Raw genomic sequence first — 22,313 nt, 5'->3', positions numbered from 1 at the left:
ACTGGTTCATAGAGATACAATTTAACCCCCAGAAAACTAAACCATATGGAATTTGCTCTCTTCTTAAGAGAATGCTATAGACTGTCTGGTCACGATTACCTGGAACATGTGGAAGGCCAGTTTTGCATTGTACTCCCACTGCTTCAGAGCTTGCTCTACATCGGGTGGCACAGGGACTGGGCCATCTCCCATGCTGGAAGCCATGTGGTAGAAGTCAGAAATCTTGGCCAACTGCTCTCGAAGGTATCTGGTAGATATTTGTGTCCACTCTGCATTTAAAAAAAAATATTACAAGAATTAACTGTTTCTCCTCCTTTCTGATTATCTTAAGGACTGGATTATAAAACAAACACCTATGACATAAAAATGACTTTTGCACATGAAGGTGCTGTTCAGAAAGGCTCGCCCACCCCAAGGTCCTTAAGCAATGCACACTAGTGTACTGCAGCCTGCCCTCCACAGCCCGCTGGGATCTGGCCACCTCTGAGTGGAGAAGGAGGCTCTCCTCTGTGCCTCTGCAACCCCTTATCCAGGAAAAGGCAGATATACTCAAATTAGGTATATCAGGGGATCCTCCACATTAAACAACAGCACAGCAAAAACATCAAAGGCACAAGCAAACAGAACAGCAGAGGTGAGCGCTTCTAGAAAGCTCAAGCCTGTACCAAAAGAATTCAAAATCCCCCAAGTGCAGCTCTCTGAGGGTATGTTTTTCAGGGTCCAAGTCAAGTTTCAAACACACCTAATTAAAATTGGTTCTGTGACTGACAATCTCTGAGAGGACTGGCATTCACAGCGCGCTGGCCCATGACAGGCCAGGGGCACAAGAGCAGCTGCCCTCTTAGACAACCCCCTGCACTGTCACTTATGCCAGGCTCCCTAACCAGCACAAGGTGCCTCAGAATGCGATCAGCAGGAGTGGTGAGCAGCAAAAAGGCAGGGAACTGGGAAGGAAACAGAAACAGGAGCATAAAAATTCACTGAAATTATTCAAAAACGTCTGCCACAGGGGCACAAATTAAATCAGTGTGTTGCCTCTGGCAACCGTGAGGGATGAGATGCAAACTTTAGCCCATTTTGTGGATAAAAATGTAATAATTGTATGCTCACAGCCAAATTTCCCCAAGGATTAGCCAAACAGCATTTGAGAAGAAAGCATCCTTCTGAAACATGACCACACAATGCTGTTTTCCTATTATTTTGGCAACAGGCACTCCCATCTTATTTTAAAGGAAGCCAGTTTGACAAAAGTGTAAGTAGACATGAAACATCTGTTAGGGATTGAGCACTTTGTTTTCCCTTTTTGAATACTATTAAAATTACTTGACAACAGTACCCAGAGATAACTACTGTTAAGTTGTGGTTTAAACCACTTATTCTAATTGTGTCTTATTTAAAATTAAAATTCAAATGCATGTGTTAAAACTCCAATAAGCCAATGCAAACAGATGAACCGATGCTAGGTCAACATTTACCACCAATAGCAGATAATCATTAAAATGAATCCACTGGTATTAAAAACAGAAAAGTAAATTACAAATGTCATCATTTTCTGGTGCCCCTGATATGGACTAACAGTTTTTTGATACTTGTTCAACGAAGCAAAATGCCAACCATCAGATGAGTTGAGTTTAGCTTAGCTATAATAAGCAAAAACAAAAATAACAAAGATCCGAATCCTAGTTTGTGTGCCAAGCCTTGCTATTAGCTCACTCTCAGTATGGTACTGTTCTCAATATCCCCACAGAATATTTTAGCCTCAAAAGCTAAAAATACCACACACATTCACACACCCCTACTTTGTCAAGAGTATGTTTTTTTAAGTTTTTAATATAGAAAAAATACAAATAGAAACAGAAAATGTGTCATGCAAGTATGAAAACAGAAAAAAATCTTTAACCCCATCACTCATAATCATTAAATATTTTAATGCATAACCTTTCAGTTTTTATGTGTATTTGAATGTTGATATAAACATGTATATCTTTTAAAAAACTTGAATATACTGTTCCACAATCTCAACTCCTTTTGGAATTCACATGGAATTCAAATGCAGTCCTTTTAGTGTATTTTAATTTTAACTGTATTCAACTGACATTAAGTGATCATAACAAGCAGATAGATTCAGAGGTCTGGGACATATGACAGTCTAGAGTGGACTAGTATAAAAAATTAGGATGCACAGAAAATTTTCATTAGAAATTGAAAACAGAACATAGATGCCCACTAGTACAGTGCTCCTTGAAAGTATTAGGTTGGCCAAAAAGTCCATGTGGTTTTTCCCATAAAATAAAAGACACATTTTTCATTTTCACCAATAACTTTATTGATGTGGATATTTTGAGTATGTTGGCTATCTCCTGCATTGTATAATATTGATTGTTCTCATGTCTCAATTTATCGCTATCAACTTCAACTGGTCTACCCAACTGTGGAGCATCGTCCAGCCAGAAATCTCCAGCATGAAACTTCGCAAACCACTTTTGACCTGTTCAGTCACAGCACCTCCTCCATACACTGCACAAATCTTTTTTTGTGTTTCAGTTGTGTTTTTACCTTTCTTGAAATAATAAAGCATAATATGCTGAAAATGTTGTGTATTATCTTCCATCTTCAATATTAAAATAGCTATACAGAAATTCACCAGTTTTGTATGCATGCTGATATAACAGTTGTCACAATACAATCTAATAAAATTGCTTCAAATGAAGTTAAAGATAATTAAGGGCTACTAGAGCCACCTTACAGAAAAGGAAAGACAAAAACGAACTTTTTGGCCAATCCAATAGAATTTCTCATGCATTGCTGGGAGAAATATAAACTATGTAGCCCTGTGGAAAATTCTGGCAGTTCCTCAAAAGATGAAACAGAGTTAACATATAATCCATCAAATCCACAACTAGTTATATACCCAGTATAAACAAAAATACATGTCCACACAAAAATTTATAAACAAATATTTGTAGCAGCATAATCCTTAATAGCTAACAAGTGAAAGCAACACAATGCCCATCAATTGATGACTAAACAAAATGTGTTAAATGCATATAATAGAATAGCATTCAGTCATGAGAAGGAACAAACTAGTGACACACTACAACATGATGAACTTTGAAAACATTATGCTAACTAAAAGAAGCCAGTTTCAAAGGACCAAATACTTTATGACTCCGTTTATACGAAATGTCTAAATAAGGCAAATCTATAAGGTGATTGCCTAGAGCTAAGGGGAGCTGAAGGGAAATGGGGAATGACTGCTAATGGCTACAAGATTTCTTTTAAGGGTGATAAAAAATGTTCTAAAATGTAATGGTTTCACAACTCTATGAACATACTAAAAACCACTAAATTTTACATTTTAAATGAATCACAAAGCAGGTGAATTATATCTCACTAAAGCTGTTCTATCACTTAAAAATGTTTACTTAAAATACTTTACTATTAGTAAGAAACCATCTGCATTTTATGAAGTAGAACACTTTCACATTGATAAACAATAATCCACAATAAAATGATATGACTGTAAGAGAGTAGGGGGCAGGGAGGAGGGTAAGGGTTAGAAACAAGAGTGGCTAGCAGTTAATGGTTAAACTTGGGTGAAGGGTAAAAGGACTTTGTTACAGTCTTCTATATGTGCCTATGTTTGAAATTTCCTTAGTAAAAGGCTTCCAAAAGTTAATCCGTTGTATACTATCAAATGATTCCCAGAAAACCTGAAATCCCCTCTTCAGCCGCTGTTCATGCAGGGATTGAAAGGGGAAATTGGTGTGTTGATTGGCAGTTTGGATCAATAGCATAATCAATAAAATATACTTAAAAAATTAAAAGAACAGCCCAAATGAAAACTGCTGCCTGGGCGCAATGAGACCCATGGAGTCAGCCACTGGCTGGAACACCGTTTCACTAATGGTCGGTTAGTAAAATCAGGTCCCTACAGGGAAGGTGGCTGCTGGTACTCAGTGGAAATGCTATGGTGTAATCAATTTTTAAAACCTTTTTATGCTTAAAAGTTTTTCTCTAACACATAATTACCTGGATAACACTGGTGTTTACTGGACAATATTGAGCATGTTTTTGTGTGAATGAGTAACTATGCTATTTTGAACTGGTCATTTCTCTCTGGTTTTATTCACTGAGCAATGATACTAGGTACTGCCACTTGGAGATCACGGTGACAACTCAAGATAACCATGGGTATTTAGCAGCAAGTGATAAATGTCTACTGGGATCTTTTAGGAGAAAGCAGTCCCTACCTGCAGTAGGAAGACATGGATATTGACGGCAATGTGTTAAGTGCTTTAACACAGGAAAGGAAGCAGGGGGCCATTTTAGCCAAGTCTTGAGGGAACAGGAACCAAGGAGTTCCACAGACAAAAACAGCAGCCTGTAACATTCCATACTATGCAGAGACCAGAAAGTCAAGGGAGAAACGGTCACGGGGAAGGCTAGGAAGATGGCGGGGGCCAGAGGGCCTCAAACGCTCGTGCACAAAATGGTCACCAGAGGGCGCTCCAACTCAGCGATTTCAACCCCGTAAATGTGGAGTGGGGGGGGGTCTAAAAGCCTGCCTTTAAGTATAACCAGCAGCCCAATGACTCTCTCACCCAGGCAGTAACAAGCTAGAGTTTAGTCTTTTATCACAAATTATTAAAAACCACAGGAGGATTTTAGGCAAAGAAATCAGATATGTAAATTAAAGACTCAGGAAGCCGTCAGGAAGACAAATTAAAAGGAGGCTGCCAAGTCTAGTGGGAAGTGATGGAAGAGGAAACAAAAGGGAAGCAGCAGGTAGAACAGTAACCAACCTGATATTGGGGAGAAGGAAAGAGAGAGGGCGAGGGTGGCTCGGGTCTCTTGGTGCCGTGGGCTGAGGGGTGGAATAGACAGCAAGCAAGGGAGGATGGGGAAGGGACTGAGAACCGTTTGTTTTCGTTAACTTTTCATTTTAATTAAACTTTTTATTTTGAGATAGTTACAGATTTACATGCAATTTTAAGAAATAACAGAAAGATCCCACATACCTTTTACCTACTTTTCCCAAAGGTTAACATCTTGTAAAATTGTAGTACAATATCGCAACCAGGACAGACATCGATACAACCCACCAAGCTTACACAGGTTTCCTAGTTTTGAGGTCAGTTTTGAACACTTGAATTGGAGGCATCAGAGATATTTGTGGGAAAATATGTCCAGGGGCAGGTGAGTATACAGGTCTGATACTCAGAAGGGTCAAGATGAAGACACAGATACGGGGACCATTTCCTATATGGGCTCAATGCCTCAAAGAGTAGGACAGTAGTGTCCAGCAGACCCTGTCCCAGGGGTAGGTAGATTTCTGCTGCAGGGCACCCAGATCTCTTCTACGCCCTCGGTGGATGTTGCTGGCTCAGTGGTGATGAAAACCAAAGGTTGTACAGTCAGAAAGGCTGGTTCCTGGCCCCCTCCAATCACCTGCCAGCTTTGGGGTCTTGGGCAACTCGTTCTGCCTCTGGGTGGCTCAGTTACTTATCTATAAAACAGGACTACCCTGACTGGTGTGGCTCAGTGGGATGGGCATCACCCCACAAACCAAAAGGTTACCAGTTCATTCCAGGTCAGGGCATGTGCCTGGGTTGCAGGCCAGGTCCCTGGTTAGGGGCGTGCGAGAGGGAACCGCTTGATGTTTCTCTTTTACATCAATGTCTCTCTCCTTCTCCCTCCCTTCCTCTTTCTCTAAAAACAAACAAAATTATATATATATATATATAGATAGATATATATAAAACAGGACTGATAAGTATACTTCCTTAGCCTTCAAGGTTATTTTGAGAACTAAGTGATATATATAACATGATCAAAACTGTAATACGTGCCCAGAAGAAAGTAAACTTATGTGACTTACAGGCCTGGGCAGACTGCAGCCCACAAGTGGGATGCAGATGAGAGTGGGATCTCACCAGCCAGGCGGAGGAAGACAGGTGAGAAATGCAGGTAAGACTGTACAGGTGGAAGTGAGCAGACAGCTAAGGGAGACTACGGATAGTCTATCTCTCTTTAAAGTTCAAGGAGAGGGTAAAAGGCAGGAAAGGAAGCCTGGAGAGACAGGTGAAGAGCTAACCTAACGGCAGCCAGGAGTAAATAATATAGTTGAGGAAAGAGCGACAAAAAATATACTCCCCAAAAGATAAGGGCCATTATTAGGCAATATATAGATAACTGTACAACTCTGTGACAGAAAATTCATGCTTAAGGACTTCAAGGTGAAAAGAGACCAAAGTGGCCAACTAAAGAAACAGGTGGCAAGGTCTCAGGCAGAGAATAGAAAAGAAGGGCTGACAGGGAGGACGGGTAGGAACAAGAGACTTGTGTCCTGGGCAGTGAGGAAACTCCCAACTGCACCTTCCTGCTTGCAGGTGCCAGTCAGTACTGTATCTGATAGCTGATGAGAACAGCAATGACTCTTTTCTTGGTTTTCCCCTCTTGCTGTCTGGTCTCCAATTCTTGTTTCCATTCTAATGTAGACAATGCTAACCGTTGCATTTAGGGATTTTTTTTTCTAGTTGTTCTTTTTCCCTATCAACCCCATACATGCATCTGAAGCGAGGGCTCTTGGCAACCACAGAATCCAATTTTAGCCCCTCGAACAAGAATTTCTTACTCAACATATAAATCACATGACCAGCTTCTTGGCACACAGACAACTTCAGGGGTTTCTTCCTAAGGGAGGGAGGGGCCCATACTGAAATGGGCCAGAGCAACTCCACTCCTTTTCAGGGGCGCGACATGCTGTTTGCAATTAATGGGGAGTTCCGCAAATCTTTGCAGCTTCTGCAGAAACCTGAGTGAGCCTTAGCCATGGTAAGGTATTCCCAGCATGAATGACAGAACATTATTTCTACAAATATTAAACTGGTACATTTAATTAACCCCCTGAGAGAAGTCCCCACAGCCTTCCACATCTGAGACCAGGCCATGGGTTTTATTGCCTCAGGAGAGGGAAGCTACAACAACACAACAGACTTGTCTTCAGCAAGAGAGCAGACTTGATGAGACCACAGCTTTGCTTCCCTGTGCAGAGAGCACACCTCTGCGCACTCCCGAAGCCTCGGATGCCAAGGCCAGGCGCCTCCTGAGGATGTAGGTGGGAGGGAAAGTGGCAGGGCAGCTGAGGAAAAACACTGGCTGCCAACCCCACCGAATGCATCAAAGCTTTTTGAATTATTCCATCAGATACTTCATAATCTTCAATCCTCTTCCAGCTCCTGCCTCGGAGGACGTGGTACAAAGTCCCGGCCATTTGTGAAGCAAATATAAATTACACTTTCTTTTTACAGTTTACATTGAACTTTCATCCCATAAATGATGTGGTCTGAATTTCTACAGCTCAACCAGCACTGTGGTTACTACATCGTCCTAAATGCAGGTACTGTGAAGTCTGTACTTCGGGACAAGTTTTCAGTTGGTAAGTCTTTCATTAGGACACAAATACAAATACTTCTACAGACATTATATTGCCAGATAACCACGGAAAGTAACTCTAGGCCAAAAAGCTCTCACACATAAAAATGCTTACACACTCACAAAGACCAAGCAGACCCAGCAGACGCATTGCATTGCCCCTCCTCGGGAACTCATGAGTTTCGTTTTTCTGGAGACAAAAGTCTGATGCACGATATATTCTTTTAATTAAAATGATTCACTTTAGCTGTGTTACTCTCACACAGACATTCCAATGGTAATGTACTGACCCTCCACTAACACGTTTTCTATCCTGTCAGTATATTCTATGAATTCCTCAGCTCCAAAATAACAGTGAGTGGAAATGGGTTTGAGAGCCACTTCAGTTAGGGATTTCGCTTGGAGTACTATACAAACTTTGTCTGAAAAGGCCTCTGAAACTTAAAGTACATCTTTTGTAATTTAAAAAAAAAAGCTTTCTAGTCATCATGGAATTAACATTCCAGTGCAAATATTCAACTTTTATAAGTCATTAAAAGTTAGTAGCTTTCGGCCCTTTAAAAGAACAAAGCCACTAATCCACAGTAGGGAATAAGTACCAGTTTTCTTAAACGCAAAAATATAAACGAATATATACACACAAAAAACAGCTCGGAAGATACACAAGAACCCAGTAACAGTTGCTTCTGAGGAGTGTGAGGAGGGGTTTGGGAGACAGCTGGAGGAAACACTGTGACAGGAGAATTCACTCCAAACATTTGAACATTTTGTGTTTTGGGGGGTTTTATTTTTTTTTTTAAGATTTTATTTATTTATTTTTAGAGAGAGGGCAAGGGAAGGTGAAAGAGAGGGAGAGAAATGTCAATGTGTGGTTGCCTCTTGCGTGCCCCCAAATGGGGACATGGCTCGCAATCCAGGCAAGTGCCCTGACTGGGATTTGAACCAGCAACTTTTTGGTTCACAGGCCGGCATTCAGTTCACTGAGCCACACCAGTCAGGGCAACATTTTGTGTTTTGTATCATGGAGATGTAGTACCTATTAAAAAAATTAAGTCCCACAAGAAACTCTTTTTAAAAAAAAGTGTCATGTTGAAGCTTTAAGCAACAGACTTGCAAGATAAACAACAAATAAAAACTCATTAAGCACTGAGCTGTTTGAAGCATTTTTCGTACTTCACCCAATACCACTACCCCTTGTTTCATTTCAGCAGGTTGGAAATTCTATAAAGCAAATAGGACCCAGCAACAAATCAAGGACAGAATTCCCAGTTCTACTTTCCATGGATTTTTTTCACCCCAATTTGTGAACTGAAGGTAATCAGCTGCCTCAGAGGGATTTTGCGAGGACTGCCCCAAATGGCTATAACCAGTCTATAAACTACAAAAACCACAGATATTTCTGTAGCAATAATATGTTTCCAGTGTAGACATACACACATGTACTAACCGTCGTGCAGAGTAAAAAATTACAACACTGGCAATTAAATTTAGATTCTGATTACCATTTTATCATTTTTATCATAGAAGATGATTAATTAATCCAAGGAGGAGTTAACATTAAACTGAGTAGAAAACAGAGAAATGATGAGTAGCAATAGGTTCTTAACAGAAAATACAAGACTAAATGATTCACCCAAAGCTACAAGACCAGAAGAAATGATAGTGGACAAAGCAAACATGGTACATAGAGTACCATAAATCTAACTCATCTGCTCTCACCCTGCCATGGAAGGTAGTTTCTGTAAATAAGTAAAATCCAGTGGCGGTTGCCAGGGGCTCGGGGGAGCAGGGAACGGGGAGTTAATTCAATGGGTATACTTTTCATTTTTGAAGATGGAAAAGTCCTAGAGGTCTGTTGCACAACAGTGTGCATAAAGTAGGTGATACTACTGTACTATACTGTGGGGGACAGACAGGCGTGGGGAGATGCGGGAAGCACAGAGGCTTGGTTTAAAAGACTCTGATCCCTGTGGAGAGCTGCCCCCCACCCCCCACCCCCCACCCCCACTGGGCCCTTAGCCAGAAGGTTGTCTCCCAGGCCTGCTCTGAATCCCACCCTCCGGGGGATTTTAAAGATAGAATAGAAATACAAAGTGGCTTTTAAGGAAAAAGGAACCTGCTCTGTTTTTCTCTGTAAAGCCTCAAATTCTTGTCAGTAGGATGTGAAAAAACAGAACGACTGAGCAAGAGTAAATGTTTTGAACTTGTGTAAAATACCTGGACGCCTCAACCCTGTACTGATCTGCATTTCCCTTTGTTATAACTCCCAACCATTTGGTGAGGGGCTGCATGTTTTCCGTATGCATCTCCCATGTAAATAAGTAGATAAAAACCCTGGCTAATAAAGAAACGGGGGCAATTTTCCTCAGAGAAAACCCTCTCCCGTCCTTCCTCAGATGGTGAGTGTCTGAGTAGTTTCTTCATCCACTCTGAGGGACCCAGAGTCTCTCTCACTATACAATTAAAATGGTTAACGTGATAAATTTTGTTTTTTTACCCCAATTTTTAAGTCTCTTTAAGTCAGAAAATTTTATATATTCAATTACTGAACAGCTATACACATGCAAAAATATTATGTCTTCCTATTTTACAAAGAATACCTCCTTCATTATTGTTAAGGTCCTAGGAAACAAGTACTCAGCTTAGTGACAAGCAAGCTCTGGCAGTATTATCCAAGAATAACTAAAATCATAACGCATTCCCTGAACTTCCCTCAAATCTTTTTCACAACACACATTTTTACAGCAAGGTATCTTCCAGAAAAGGTATCAATAATACTAATAATTAGGGATGAAGATCAGGTTTTAGTTAACTTTTGTTTATATCAGTTAGACTTGCACAGTCTTGGAGTCTGTGGTTCTACATGACTAACTGAAAACAAGCAGCCCCCTGTCAGAAACCCCTTCCTTCCCACTCTCCAAACACAATTCTTTCTAACTCTCCTTCCTTGTGTCTTTGTTTACCTCTTCATGTGTAAATACCATGTTTACAGTCTTACTTCTTGGTTTTAAGCATCATCTACTGGCTTCCTGTGTGGAAGATGATGGAACATTTCAGCTCTTTCTCCACCCACCAGGCGTTACTTACAGATGCCTACCTTCCTGTCTTGTCTTCCCAACAGAGGATTATAGCAGATTCTAACTCTGAAGCTAGTATGTGTTTGTAGCAGGGTAAAACAAATAAGTAACCACATCTCATTATTAGAAATCATTTGATTGTTCATACAATAGAAATGAGATAAACATAAAATTAATGAAATTAATAAAAATAGAAATATAACCAGCACCCCCGACCCCTGTGCACACACACAAGTGCAGTTTCATGTGTCTCCGCCCACTGATAGGGCCTCAAAGCCACCACATCCTAATAACAATGGGCACTTCTGGCATTCAGACCCTGGAAAGAAGCAGGGCTCCTCGGAGAAATGGGTGATTGAGCACCTGAGGCAGAAAAAGGACAAGGTGAGCCTGGGCCATCTTTCTGTGCCAAAAAGCAAGAAGGTGCTCTAAGCAAATGGTGTCATATCAAAAGGATATAAAAGAGCTTGAAGCACCTCCTATTGGCCAACTTTGGGACAATGTAAACACCAAAAAGAAAAATGAATGTTAACTGGATGTAAAATACTGAATCAATAAAAATCCACTAGTCCATAACAATGATCAAGAGAAATATTTTTTAAAATAGAGAAACTCAATTTTCAGCAATAAAGGTACAATTATAGCAATTCTTAACTCTGAAAATCAATAAAGGAGAAGAATTTAATATTTACTGTCTTTTTTAGAAAGAATTATGATTTGTCACAGTTGATAAGAGAAAGCCTGTTTTTACAGAAGAATGCCAATATCTAGCCATTCCCCAAGAAATAACAATTCGGGGCACGGTTCAGTGGATGCTAAAACTTTTAGGTGAAAGATGGTAGAGGAACAGGATAGCTTCGGGTGCCAAACTCTTACCCCACATCCCCTTGCCTCTTATTGGAGAACAATTTTCACCAGAGAGCCAGTTACCTCATCAATTACAATCTACTTTCATGCCTAAGTAAAGCATAAATTTAAATTACATTTATACAAGCACTCTAATCTTCGAAGTTATCACTCTTATGACAAATGAGATACAAGGAACACTCTGAAAATATGGAGGCAATCTTGACTTGAAACTAAAAGCTTGTGCCTGGAATCAAAAAAGTTAGTATGCAGTGTCTTCAAGGACCCAAACTAAAAGTAGCTGGTTGGCTTAGATAAGAAACCAGACTGTCAATTATGTGTTTAGAAGGCTTTATTTTTGCAGTCCAAATGGTTCAGTGAATATGTCAAAAATTAATTACCCACTGTGCAAAATAGAAAAAAAGGTAGCCATTTCCTCTTTGTATTGGAGGGGGAGTAGTGATAAAACTATGGCTCCGAGAGCACAGTCAGCCAACAAAAGTCTCTCATCCAACTGCAACCCCCAACAAAACCTCAGGGATACTAAGGGTAAATAGACCAGTTCCCTGGGCAGTTTAACCACAAAACATTTTAAGTTTCTTCTAATCTATCTGTTCCCTGAAAAGAGACCTCATGCCCATGATACATCTTGTGGCCTTCCACCATACTGAACACCCCACAATTCCTAGCCAGAATTTGAGCCGCTCATCTTGCAAACAATGCCATCTTCCTCTTTCATGTCTATGCACCCTGGACTATGCTATGCTCTGCCTGCTGCCATGCACCCATGAGAACAAGAGTCCAGACTCTCCAGTGTGGCCACAGCCCCCAGTCCTGCATCCTGTTCTCTGCTGGCACATCACAGCAAGGAGGAAAGAGCAAACACCCTCTCCTGAGCCTACTTGCACCTGTGCCAGAAAATTACTTCACTCTGAGGCTCAAGTCTCTCATAGTCAAAATGGAATAATAAAACCGACACTGCAAGGTTCTTATAATAATGATTAAAGTTAATGTCTACAAAGTTCCCAGCACCATGCACACATTAATTAATAAATACTGCCTAGTGATGACAGTAGTCCCAGTGGCAGCTCACGCACACCACCAATAGTCTACATTTCCTGATCATTCAGTGTTCCAGGCACAGTTCTAAACACTCTAGAAGTAGTGGCTCATTTTATCCTTAAAAGATACTGACAATCACCCCCATTTTACAGGCAAGAAACTGAAGGACACTGTAACAACAACTGTAGTATGAGGTCCCTGCATGGCTCCCATCACCCAGTAGACAGAACTCACATTACTCCCTCGAGCGAACAGCCTGTCATCACTGCCCACTGGTAACTGATGACTGAGCTGAAAAAATAAAACCCTGGCAGTTCCAGTCCTAACCAAACTATCTAATGTCCCTGTTTCTCTTCTGCCAGAAACACTCTCCCTAGCACAACACCCCCGACTCTGTCCTCCTGGAAAATGCCTCCTCCTTTAAACTGTACACAACTGTCACTGCCTCTGTGGGTCTCCCTGGGCTTTCCAAGTTCCTTGGGATGCCCTCTGCGTTTTATTCATTTCACTGTTAGCCCTGGGGCCTATACCCAAGCAATCCAAATATTAGAGAAGGAAGGAAGAGTTAACACACATCCTCCCTCTCTGTCCCCATGAACCAGCCGTGTCTGAACAGACTGCAGAGCCCAGGTGCACTGGTATATTGAGGGTTCCATGCACCACGCACACATCAGTACCCTCACCTGCAACACAGGAACCAAGCATCTCTCTCACAGAGTTCCTGAATAATAAATCATGAAACGAACAGAACAGATGCAGAACCTCGCAGACGTTCACTAATGAAATGGGGACTGTGGGCCCTGGCTGCTGTGGCTCAGTGGATTGAGCATCGGCCTGCGAGCCAAGTGTTGCTGGTTCGATTCCCAGTCAGGGCACATTACTAGGTTGCACGTCAGGTCCCCAGTTGGGGGCGCGTGAGAGACAACCACACATTGATGTTTCCCTCTCTTTCTCCCTCCCTCCCCCTCCCTCTAAAAGTAAATAAACAAAATCTAAAAAATAATAATAAAAGCTAACAATAGAAAATTTATTTAAAAAAAAAAAAGAAAAAAAAGAAATGGGGACCATGGGCGGCACAACAGTGATCCTGGGACAGCAGGTGAGGGATTGATGACTCTCACACACGCTGACAGGAAACCCAGCCTTGGGCTCCAAGAGCAAGGGGATGAAGGATCAGCAAGGCTGAAAAGCTCTCAAGTGACCAAGATCATTTCCACAGTGTGATCAGGAACTGATTCATTATAGGCTTGCAGGAGCAACCTGCTTACCTCAGTGAGGGGAATTCTGTAATCCGTCACTGAATGCTGTTACAGTGAGAGCAATAATGGTAGCAAATACTGTAGTTATTATTAGCTGGCTCAGCAACAATAAGACCCCTCACAGGGGAAATTCCTACAAATAAATGCATGGAGTTCGGTATTATTTACCATAAAGACATATTTCCTAATCTGCTCAAAAACTCTCCTTAATTATGTAACTCTGTGTCAGTTTTACTTTTTTATTTTTAACTATTAGCTAGACCATTTTAAATGCCTTTCTCTGGTAAGCTCAAAACATTTAAGACAGCTAAGCAATGTTCAATTAAAAACTGAACATCACTCAACTCTAAAAATAAGAGAAACTAACTCTATATTTTGCCTGGTGTGCTTTCCCTCAAGTCTGTAATACTCGCCTATGTGATAGCATTTTCTAAACATCAGGTCTACCTAGCACCTCTTCTAAATTTTATTTTTTAGGTCTCCTAAGGACTAAAAATTATAACCTCTTCCTCCAAGCTTCCCTAATTCACCTCGATTAAAATCTCTGCCCAGATGTTAGAATTTATTCAAGTCAAATATTTCTTTACTATCCTTGAAATTACACATAAAACCTCACTGAGATGCCCAGGGCCCCTCTCTCCTCTCACTTCTAGGAACACACTACTGGGCATGCCTTTGCTGGCTGCATGCTCCCCAGGGCAGCAGCCCATTTAATCTACATTTTACATCTGTAACTCTCCACAAAATCAGAGTGAGGATCTCTGTGCTGCTATGTTTAAAGAATTTACACACCAGGGCCTGCTGCCTTGTTGCTGTTGGCCCATTTAACTTTAGGAAAAACTCTTCAATAAAATCAAACAGCAGTGCTATTTTATAACACTGTTCTAACTCTTGAATGTGGGAACTGAAAATAAAACATATGTTTGTATTACAAAGGAATAAAGGCCATATCTACTAAAGAAAGAACAAAAAACCTGTACAAATTATAAGAAAAAAACATCAGGACAACCTAGACATAAAACCAACACCAGAAAAGGGTGACACCTGATTGTCAACCTTGCCCTAAATGTGCTGAATGAATCTGTTCACTATCAAAGCCAGAACACAGAACCTATTACTCCAAGTTAATCTTCTGAAATGTATGCAATTTAATCCAATTCAGCACATATATATGTGTATACTTGCTTGGCTGTATTGCTTGCTTGGAGTAGGAAACTAGCTACATTATGGCTGTGTCTGCACAGCCAAATGCTTCCAAATGTACTGTACAATCTGCTTAAAAAGGCTGAGGAAGGTGCAGAAGACAAGGCAGAAAGTACAAGGTTATGAGGTGTAGCAAGGTAACAGTAAACCAAGATCAAACATTTGAAAACACATACTCTTTCCATAGAGTACAGATAGGATGCTCATTTGCATTTTAAAAACACACGTCAGAATAGAGATAAACTAGATATTTACATAGTTAATTATTTATTAATTACAAAGCATAAAACAGTAACTTTGCAATGGAGAAATCCAGTAGGCACCATCTTACCCAAACGATCCACGTAGGACTACCAACCAGCTCTGAGACAATATGACACGATGTACTGAGACACCCATAGCATCGCCTCCTGGTCTTCCTAACAAAAGGGCATCAACTGAATCTAATCATGAGGCACGAAACAAATGCAATCAAGAGACATTCTACAAAATAACTGGTCCGTCCCCTTCAAAAATATCAAGGTCAAGACAAAGAAAGGCTCAAGAACTGTTCCAGATTTTAAAAGACTGAAAGACATGACAATTAAAGGCAACACAGATTATGGGTCAAGGTTGAGAAGACTGATGTCCAGAGGGACTAAGGACTCTGCTTAAAATCCCCCAGACACTTAGTGGCAGACCTGGGACAGGTAAAACCCAAAGCTCTTTCTGAGATGTTAGACCTGAGAGGCCAGGGTCGAACTTCTAAATCTCATGCATTTTTAAAATATTTTTAGTTTTAGCCTTAAACATTTTTTAGGTCAAAGCTTTTATACTCTACCATGAGAAAATTGATAGTAAGCACTTGACCTTCATAGATAAAAATTCACACTTTTTAATACACATGAATAATCATAAAGACCCATGAACTGTAGCACATTATAAATAAGCTGAGTCAAAAAAAGGAAAAAACAACAACATCATGTTACATGGCCTATGGAAAAAAAAGACAACTAGTGGGTGAACCTAATCAACCATTCATTGTGGGGGTACAAATAATAGAAATTTTAGCTTTGTAGGGGTAAAAAATAATCCCACCAAAAAACGAACTGGTTACACTGGTATGAAAATGAAGGGTAAACACAAAGTGCATGACGTTCTTAACAAACAGTTGGAGCTGGACTTCCCTCCATTTATTTGGCAGAGGAAATCATATGGTCCTGGTGATACACTCTTATCTGTGGTTCCTAAAAACTCCACACATTCTTTGCAAAAGATGAGGGTCTATTAAACTTTTATTTGTCCTAAAATTGTTTTACGTTTCATTTGGCAGAATCATACCTGAATGATCACATTTTTTTGCCTTTCTGTGACAGTTAAAATCAGATTAAGCATCAAGGAAAACACTGACCAGAACAAGTTACAAAAAAAAAAAAAAAGACCAGAATCTAAGGGATAGAGGAGTAGATTCTCCATTATAGCTAGTGATGCTGGAAGTTTTCACAATTATGAATTGGGACAAAAGGAAAAAATACACACACTCACACACACACACACACACACATACACACACACACACACTCCAGGCCTAAGGACCCATTATTTAGCTTAAAAATTACTGAGCACCTTCTGTATGCCAGATACTGTCCTGGGAGATCCAGCACTCAAAGTCTGGTGTTTCTCATGGAGAAATGTTATAACAGGGAGAGGGGAGAGATAACTGATCATAACTTAATTTTAAATATAATATGAGATATTAAGAGCTATGACCAAAAATAAAGCAGGACAAGAAGATGAAGTGACAGGGAGATAAGCAGGGTCTGAGAGGGCTTCTCTCAGGGAGCACTGCCTGAGCTGACAGGAGTGGGCAGAAGGAGCAGCCAGGACATCTGTGGGTGGGGGAGAGAGAGGTGTCCACAGGTCAAGGCCCTGCGGTCCCAATGTGTGTGCAGGCCACAGGTGTCGGGCTGACGTAGACATTTGAATGAGAAAGGGAGCCATGAGAGGATTGCCAGCACAGGCGTGTGGCATCATTTATGTTTTGGCTACAAAGTAGAAAGTTGTCATTAAAGAAGCAAGAACAAAAACAAGATCAGCTGGAGGCCCCACAATAGCACAGGCAAAGGTGAGGGGAGGGAGCAGGGTTGGTGCCAGAATGGCAGCTGTGGAACGGGTAATATGCTGTCAGATTCTGATTTTATATATATATTTTTTTTTGGTTTAAGATTTTATTTATTTTTAGAAAGCAGAGAAGGGGGGGGAGAAAAGAGGGAGAGAAGCATCAATGTATGTTCACCTCTTGTGCACTCCCAACTGGGGACCCGGCCCACAACCTAGGCATGTGCCCTGACTGGGAATTGAACCAGTGACCCTTTGGTTTGCCGCCCAGCACTCAATCCACTGAGCTACACCAGCCAGGGAAGGTTCTGATTATACTTTGAAAGTAAAGCTGACAGGATTGCTGAGGAACTGAATATAGTGTTTTGAGAGAAAAATAGAAGCCCAGAATGACAATATGGCTTTCACCTTTATCCACCTGGTGACTAAAAACACATGCTCTAATAAAGAGAAGCCTGAGAAAGGACCAAGTGTAAGGATGGTGAGAAGACAAGACTCTCATTTAATATACATTAGGCTGAAGGTGCCTATTAGTCATCAAAGTAGAGATGGCTAGTAAGTGACAAGATGTGTGCAGGTTCTGGAGAGAAGTATTAATAAATGCAACAGTTATACAGAGATGCAGATATATAAACAAGAATTGCACATATGTGTATACATACACACAATGAATGAAGGAAAGTTCAAGAAGGAAAACAGACGGGAAAGGAGAAGCTTGAACACTCTTATCTACTTCATTTGAAAACATGGTAATGAAAATGTATTGCTTTAGTAATAAAAAGGGACATTTCTTGTTTCCCCCCAATAAAATAATAAGCTGATGAAAAAAATTAAAAGTCAGAAATACAGAGTTAACTAAAGACTGTGAAAACACCATCAAAGACAACCCTATTAACTGTGAATTATTTCCTCCCAACCTTTTTTCCCTAGACACTCACACATATACACAGCACAGTTTTTTGAAGTATAGTTCATTTTTTGCTTGTTTTAACACACATGAGATACGCTGAATTCAAAAGAGACAGCCATAAAATTCTTCTTTTCACTTATTTTGTTTGGAATTTATTTTTTCATGCTTTTAGTGCCACTTATCTGGGACTCTGCCTGACATCTGAGGATATTTGCTATTTCTGTCCCTGCTCCTCAGAGCTTCATAGTCGGCCCTCCCTGACAAAATCATAAGCACGTTTTCATTTCATAAAGAATTATTTATAAACCTAATATTTAAGGACATCTTCATATATAATTCTCTGTGCACATTTCTAATGTAGTATCAAATCTTTTATAAAGCATGTTTTAGTACCACCTGAAGGAGTCACTGTCTAGTTACCAAAAGAGTGAAGACTCTGACTAAAAATACTTTCCTTTCAGTTCATTCAATAAATACCTACCATGAGCCAGCGCGCGTGTGTGTGTGTTGGGGGGAATGACAAAAAAAATTTTTAAGATAATTTCAGTTACTAAAACATGCTGTGAATAAAATAACAACACATGAGACCATCACTGGGAGGAAGGGGAGAAAGAGAGGCAATGCTACTTAGCTAGGTGTCCAGAGAAAAACCTGCTGAGGAAATGACATGGAAGCCAAAGGCTTGGTGAAGAGGAGGAGGCACACGAACATCCTGAAGTGCAACCCAAGTGCTGGGAAGAGAAAATGCAGGATCCCTGAGAGGATGGAAGGAAGGCAGTCTGGCCAGAGTGTCTTAGGAAGACGGGGAAAATCATGGATGGCCTCGATGTCCACAGGAAAGAATCTGGATACTTATTCTAACTGTGATAAGAAACTATCGTAAAGTTATAAATGGGGATAGGAAATGATGTGACTTAGGCTAGTGATCAGTGTGGCAAACTATGCAAGGAGCAAAAGTAAAGGCAGGGGAACCAGTTAGGAAGCCATCCCTGTATCCAGCCTAGAGATCCCAGTGGCTAAAACTAGCATTTTAATAATTGTAATAGTGAAAAGAGTTCAGATGCAGGACGTATCTGAGGTAGTATCAATAGAACTTGCTGATGGAATCAGGATTCTGGGACTGGGTGAACAAGGACCAGCTTCTCTATCCACACCATGAATGACTTTTAGCCTCACCATGAACTTTATCAGTACTCACCTTGCTGGGTTATATACAGAGGGTGCAGACAACCTGTAGAATCAATCAATAATGAAACAAACAATATATCATACTCTCTCACTTACCCAAATTGGGATCAGTAGCCTGGCGTTTCTTAATTTTAGCTTCAGAAATAGCAGAATAATAGGCACAAGTCATCTTGATTAGCCACGTTGCTCGAACCATTGGCACTGAATATTTAGCTAAATACGCAAAAACATCTTCTTTTTTACTGAGGATGGGAACCTAAAAAGAAATAACATATTTATAATAACCATATACTATGTCCACCATTAGGCAAAATAAAGAGACTGTAAGTTCCTTCTGGTCATAAGAAAGTATATCCTTTTAAAAAAAAAAAAAAAAGTAAATTTTCACTAAGAAAAAAATAACCAAAACTATGTTGCACATATTGGCAACACTATTTATCAGCTTTGCTTTCTTACTATAAGTAAGAAATTATTTGCACCCTGACTGGTGTGGCTCAGTGGATTGGGCGTCATCCTGCAAACCAAAGATTACTGGTTCAATTCCCAGTCAGAGCACATGCTTAGGCTGTGCAACAGGTCCCCAGTTGGAGAAGTACAAGGTGCAACCAACTGATGTTTCTCTCTCGCTCCTTCTCCCTCCCTTCCCCTCTCTCTAAAAATAAATAAATAATTTTAAAAAGAAATTATTTGCAAATTTTTAGATGCTTGAAAGCTCCTCATCGTATCAACAAAATAGAAAAAAATAATTTCATGACAGTCCTCTGAGTTTATCTCAAAACTGGAACAGACAGGTCAAGTGAAAAACTGCCCTCAACTCTACATTTTATCCAAGAACACCTTTTTTTGTATAAAACTTTTTAAATGCACCATTTCATAAGAATTAACAATTTCCACAAAGCTTTTAAAAGGACCGTTAGCCCAAAATTTAAAAGAGGCTAAAATGATGGATCAATTAATTTGCCTAATAAACACTCAGCTAGAAATAGCTGGGTAATTAATTCACTGATGGAAAGTAGACACTTGGGGCAGTTAATTAATTCCTCCAGACCACAAAGGGTACTATTTAGCAAACTACTATCCCGATGCACCACCAAAGGGTTCGAAAGAGTTAATTCACTCTTTCAGAATTCCTCATAAATATCCTAAGACCAGCCCACTCATCTATATATAATCTACTCTATTCCCAAACATATTGTAGTAGTGGACAGTCTGCCGCTGGCTCTGAGGCAGCAAGACAGAAGCAGTGACAAGGAGAGGCAGGCCCACCCCCCACAGGAGGGACCACACCTCTCTGCTCCGCTCCTGCCACCGACCTGTTTGGTTTAACCGACCCCTGTCAGGCTCTTCGTTTATGAAAGTGACAATACCAGGTCCATCTCACTGGGTGGTTAGAAGGGTAAAGCAAAAGAATTACATGTATCGAATTACAACTCATTTTTGTTTTGTTACAGTTTCAAAGATTTCTCCATGCCAGTCAGTGTTTTCAAGCCACAGACTGAACCCTCTCCTAAGAGGATCCTAAGCACCACAACCACAAGCATCTGGAACCCTGGTCTCTATGCCCCACACTCTTGTTTGGTTTTGTGCTGCAAATCAAGGCTTCACACCAGCGAACTGATTCATATAGCAGAGCTTTTTCTCTTTAGTTAACCAAATCCTCATTTAGTCAGTGGATTTTTTGCATCATATATATGTTATAAATTTGACTAATCACATATTTGGTGCAAAGTGTGATCCCAGTTTTTTATAAAATAAAGCGATATCACCTGATTTCACTTGAAATCACCTGGGTCTTACAAAAGTAACATCAAGCTGCTCCAATGCTGAAGGAAAAGCAAACTTGTTTTACACGGGAATTCAGTGTGTCCATATAGTGTGTATTACGGGCAATTTAATAGACTTAATCATGTCTAGTCCCTGCCTTGGGTGCTGACTTTAGAACATATCTCCCATGACAGAAGCAACTACAACCATCCAAACCTGACTACAAGGGAGAAGATCACAGAGGCCAAAATTGTAAGGCTTCCTTTCTGCAGGCCACAGTGATACATTTTAACAAGAAAATTTCTTAAAAATTTAGCTTACAAGGCACATGTTTCATGGAGCACAAGGCTCTGGGTTTACTATCGTTTAAGCCAAGGACAAGAAAAGCAAAGACTTAAATTCAGTTCAAGATCTGAACTGCTTTTTTTTTTTTTCTTCTTTTTTTTCCCACTTAGAACATATAGTTTTTGGTATCAGTTAGTTAAGTAAATTTCCGCTGTCAAGGTCAGTTTACCTCTTAATCAGACATACCGAAAGATTATAATACCAAGACCTAAAAAAATAGGCAAATGCAAAAAAGTAAAGGTAGCATCTCCAAAGAATCAATACTAATAGTATCTTTTATAGATGCCTAAAGGATTTTTGAAAATTGACAGGAGGAAACAACATTCTGAACATGTGAAATGTTTAGATGAAATAGCAAACAAAACTTAGCCACAGGTCTTACATTAACAGCAGAAGACAAACCTCTAGCATAGCTCATTGCTCCTGTGGCAGAGCCTTAGGAAATAGCTGACTCAGATCAAGGGCTTTAGAATTCAGAAGAACATATGTGAAGAAGGTTATTTAATTAAGGAAAAGACACATATTGATGGTTTTGTCAAATTTATAGTTAAGGCCAACTCAGGAAGGAATAAAAATATGTTTAACCCTGATTGAAGTATGACTTCCTTACAGTGATGGATTCTATTTTCAGCAAAGAAACCATCTGACTTTAACTTGCAGTTGAACCTAGGCAATCACTGGCAGAGGTTTGGTGTCTAAATCAAACCAGAGCTACATATAAGTACCAAGAGAAAACTAAGACACCTAGCATGTGATGGTTTTCCATTCTTGTATCACCTTTCCACTCAGATACACATTACATCAGCATCTCCTGTTCACTAAGCAGTGGTACAGGCAAAAGGAAATCCCACAGACCACAGTAATCAAAGTCACCAGAAGTGAATATATGGTAACTAGTGAACTGTTCAAGAGCTACGAGGATATCCCTAGGGGCCAGAAGTCTCCTTTTCCAAATTCAGCTATCACAATGATTAGAACGCCCTATACAGGCTGTTGTTCACCTCTCAGAGGCTATATATATACTTGGGGGGCTGTGGAGCTTTATACTAACAGAAAGTCCAGGTCCAGAAACCTGATCCATTCATACAGGAAACTATTTTGAATTCTTAAACAGACCTGGAAGAT

At 40.2% G+C, this 22,313-nt stretch overlaps 1 protein-coding gene across 1 annotated transcript in view; it reads right to left on the bottom strand.

Annotated features, from left to right (window-relative positions):
- Positions 1 to 22,313, bottom strand: part of MED12L (mediator complex subunit 12L) — a 310,414-nt gene that overhangs the window by 245,054 nt on the left and 43,047 nt on the right. Inside the window, exons 4-5 of the mRNA XM_090275855.1 lie at positions 19,176 to 19,335; positions 100 to 269 (exon numbers count right to left, since the gene is read on the bottom strand). Coding sequence (XP_090131981.1) covers positions 100 to 269; positions 19,176 to 19,335 — 330 coding nt within the window. The remainder of the gene's footprint in view (positions 1 to 99; positions 270 to 19,175; positions 19,336 to 22,313) is intronic.

This window comes from Furipterus horrens, unplaced genomic scaffold (genome assembly GCF_987537825.1).
Source record: "Furipterus horrens unplaced genomic scaffold, mFurHor1.1.pri manual_scaffold_1, whole genome shotgun sequence".
Lineage (NCBI taxonomy): Eukaryota > Metazoa > Chordata > Mammalia > Chiroptera > Furipteridae > Furipterus > Furipterus horrens.
The sequence above is the reverse complement of the archived record's forward strand: the minus strand, read 5'-3'. Positions and strand labels throughout refer to the sequence as shown.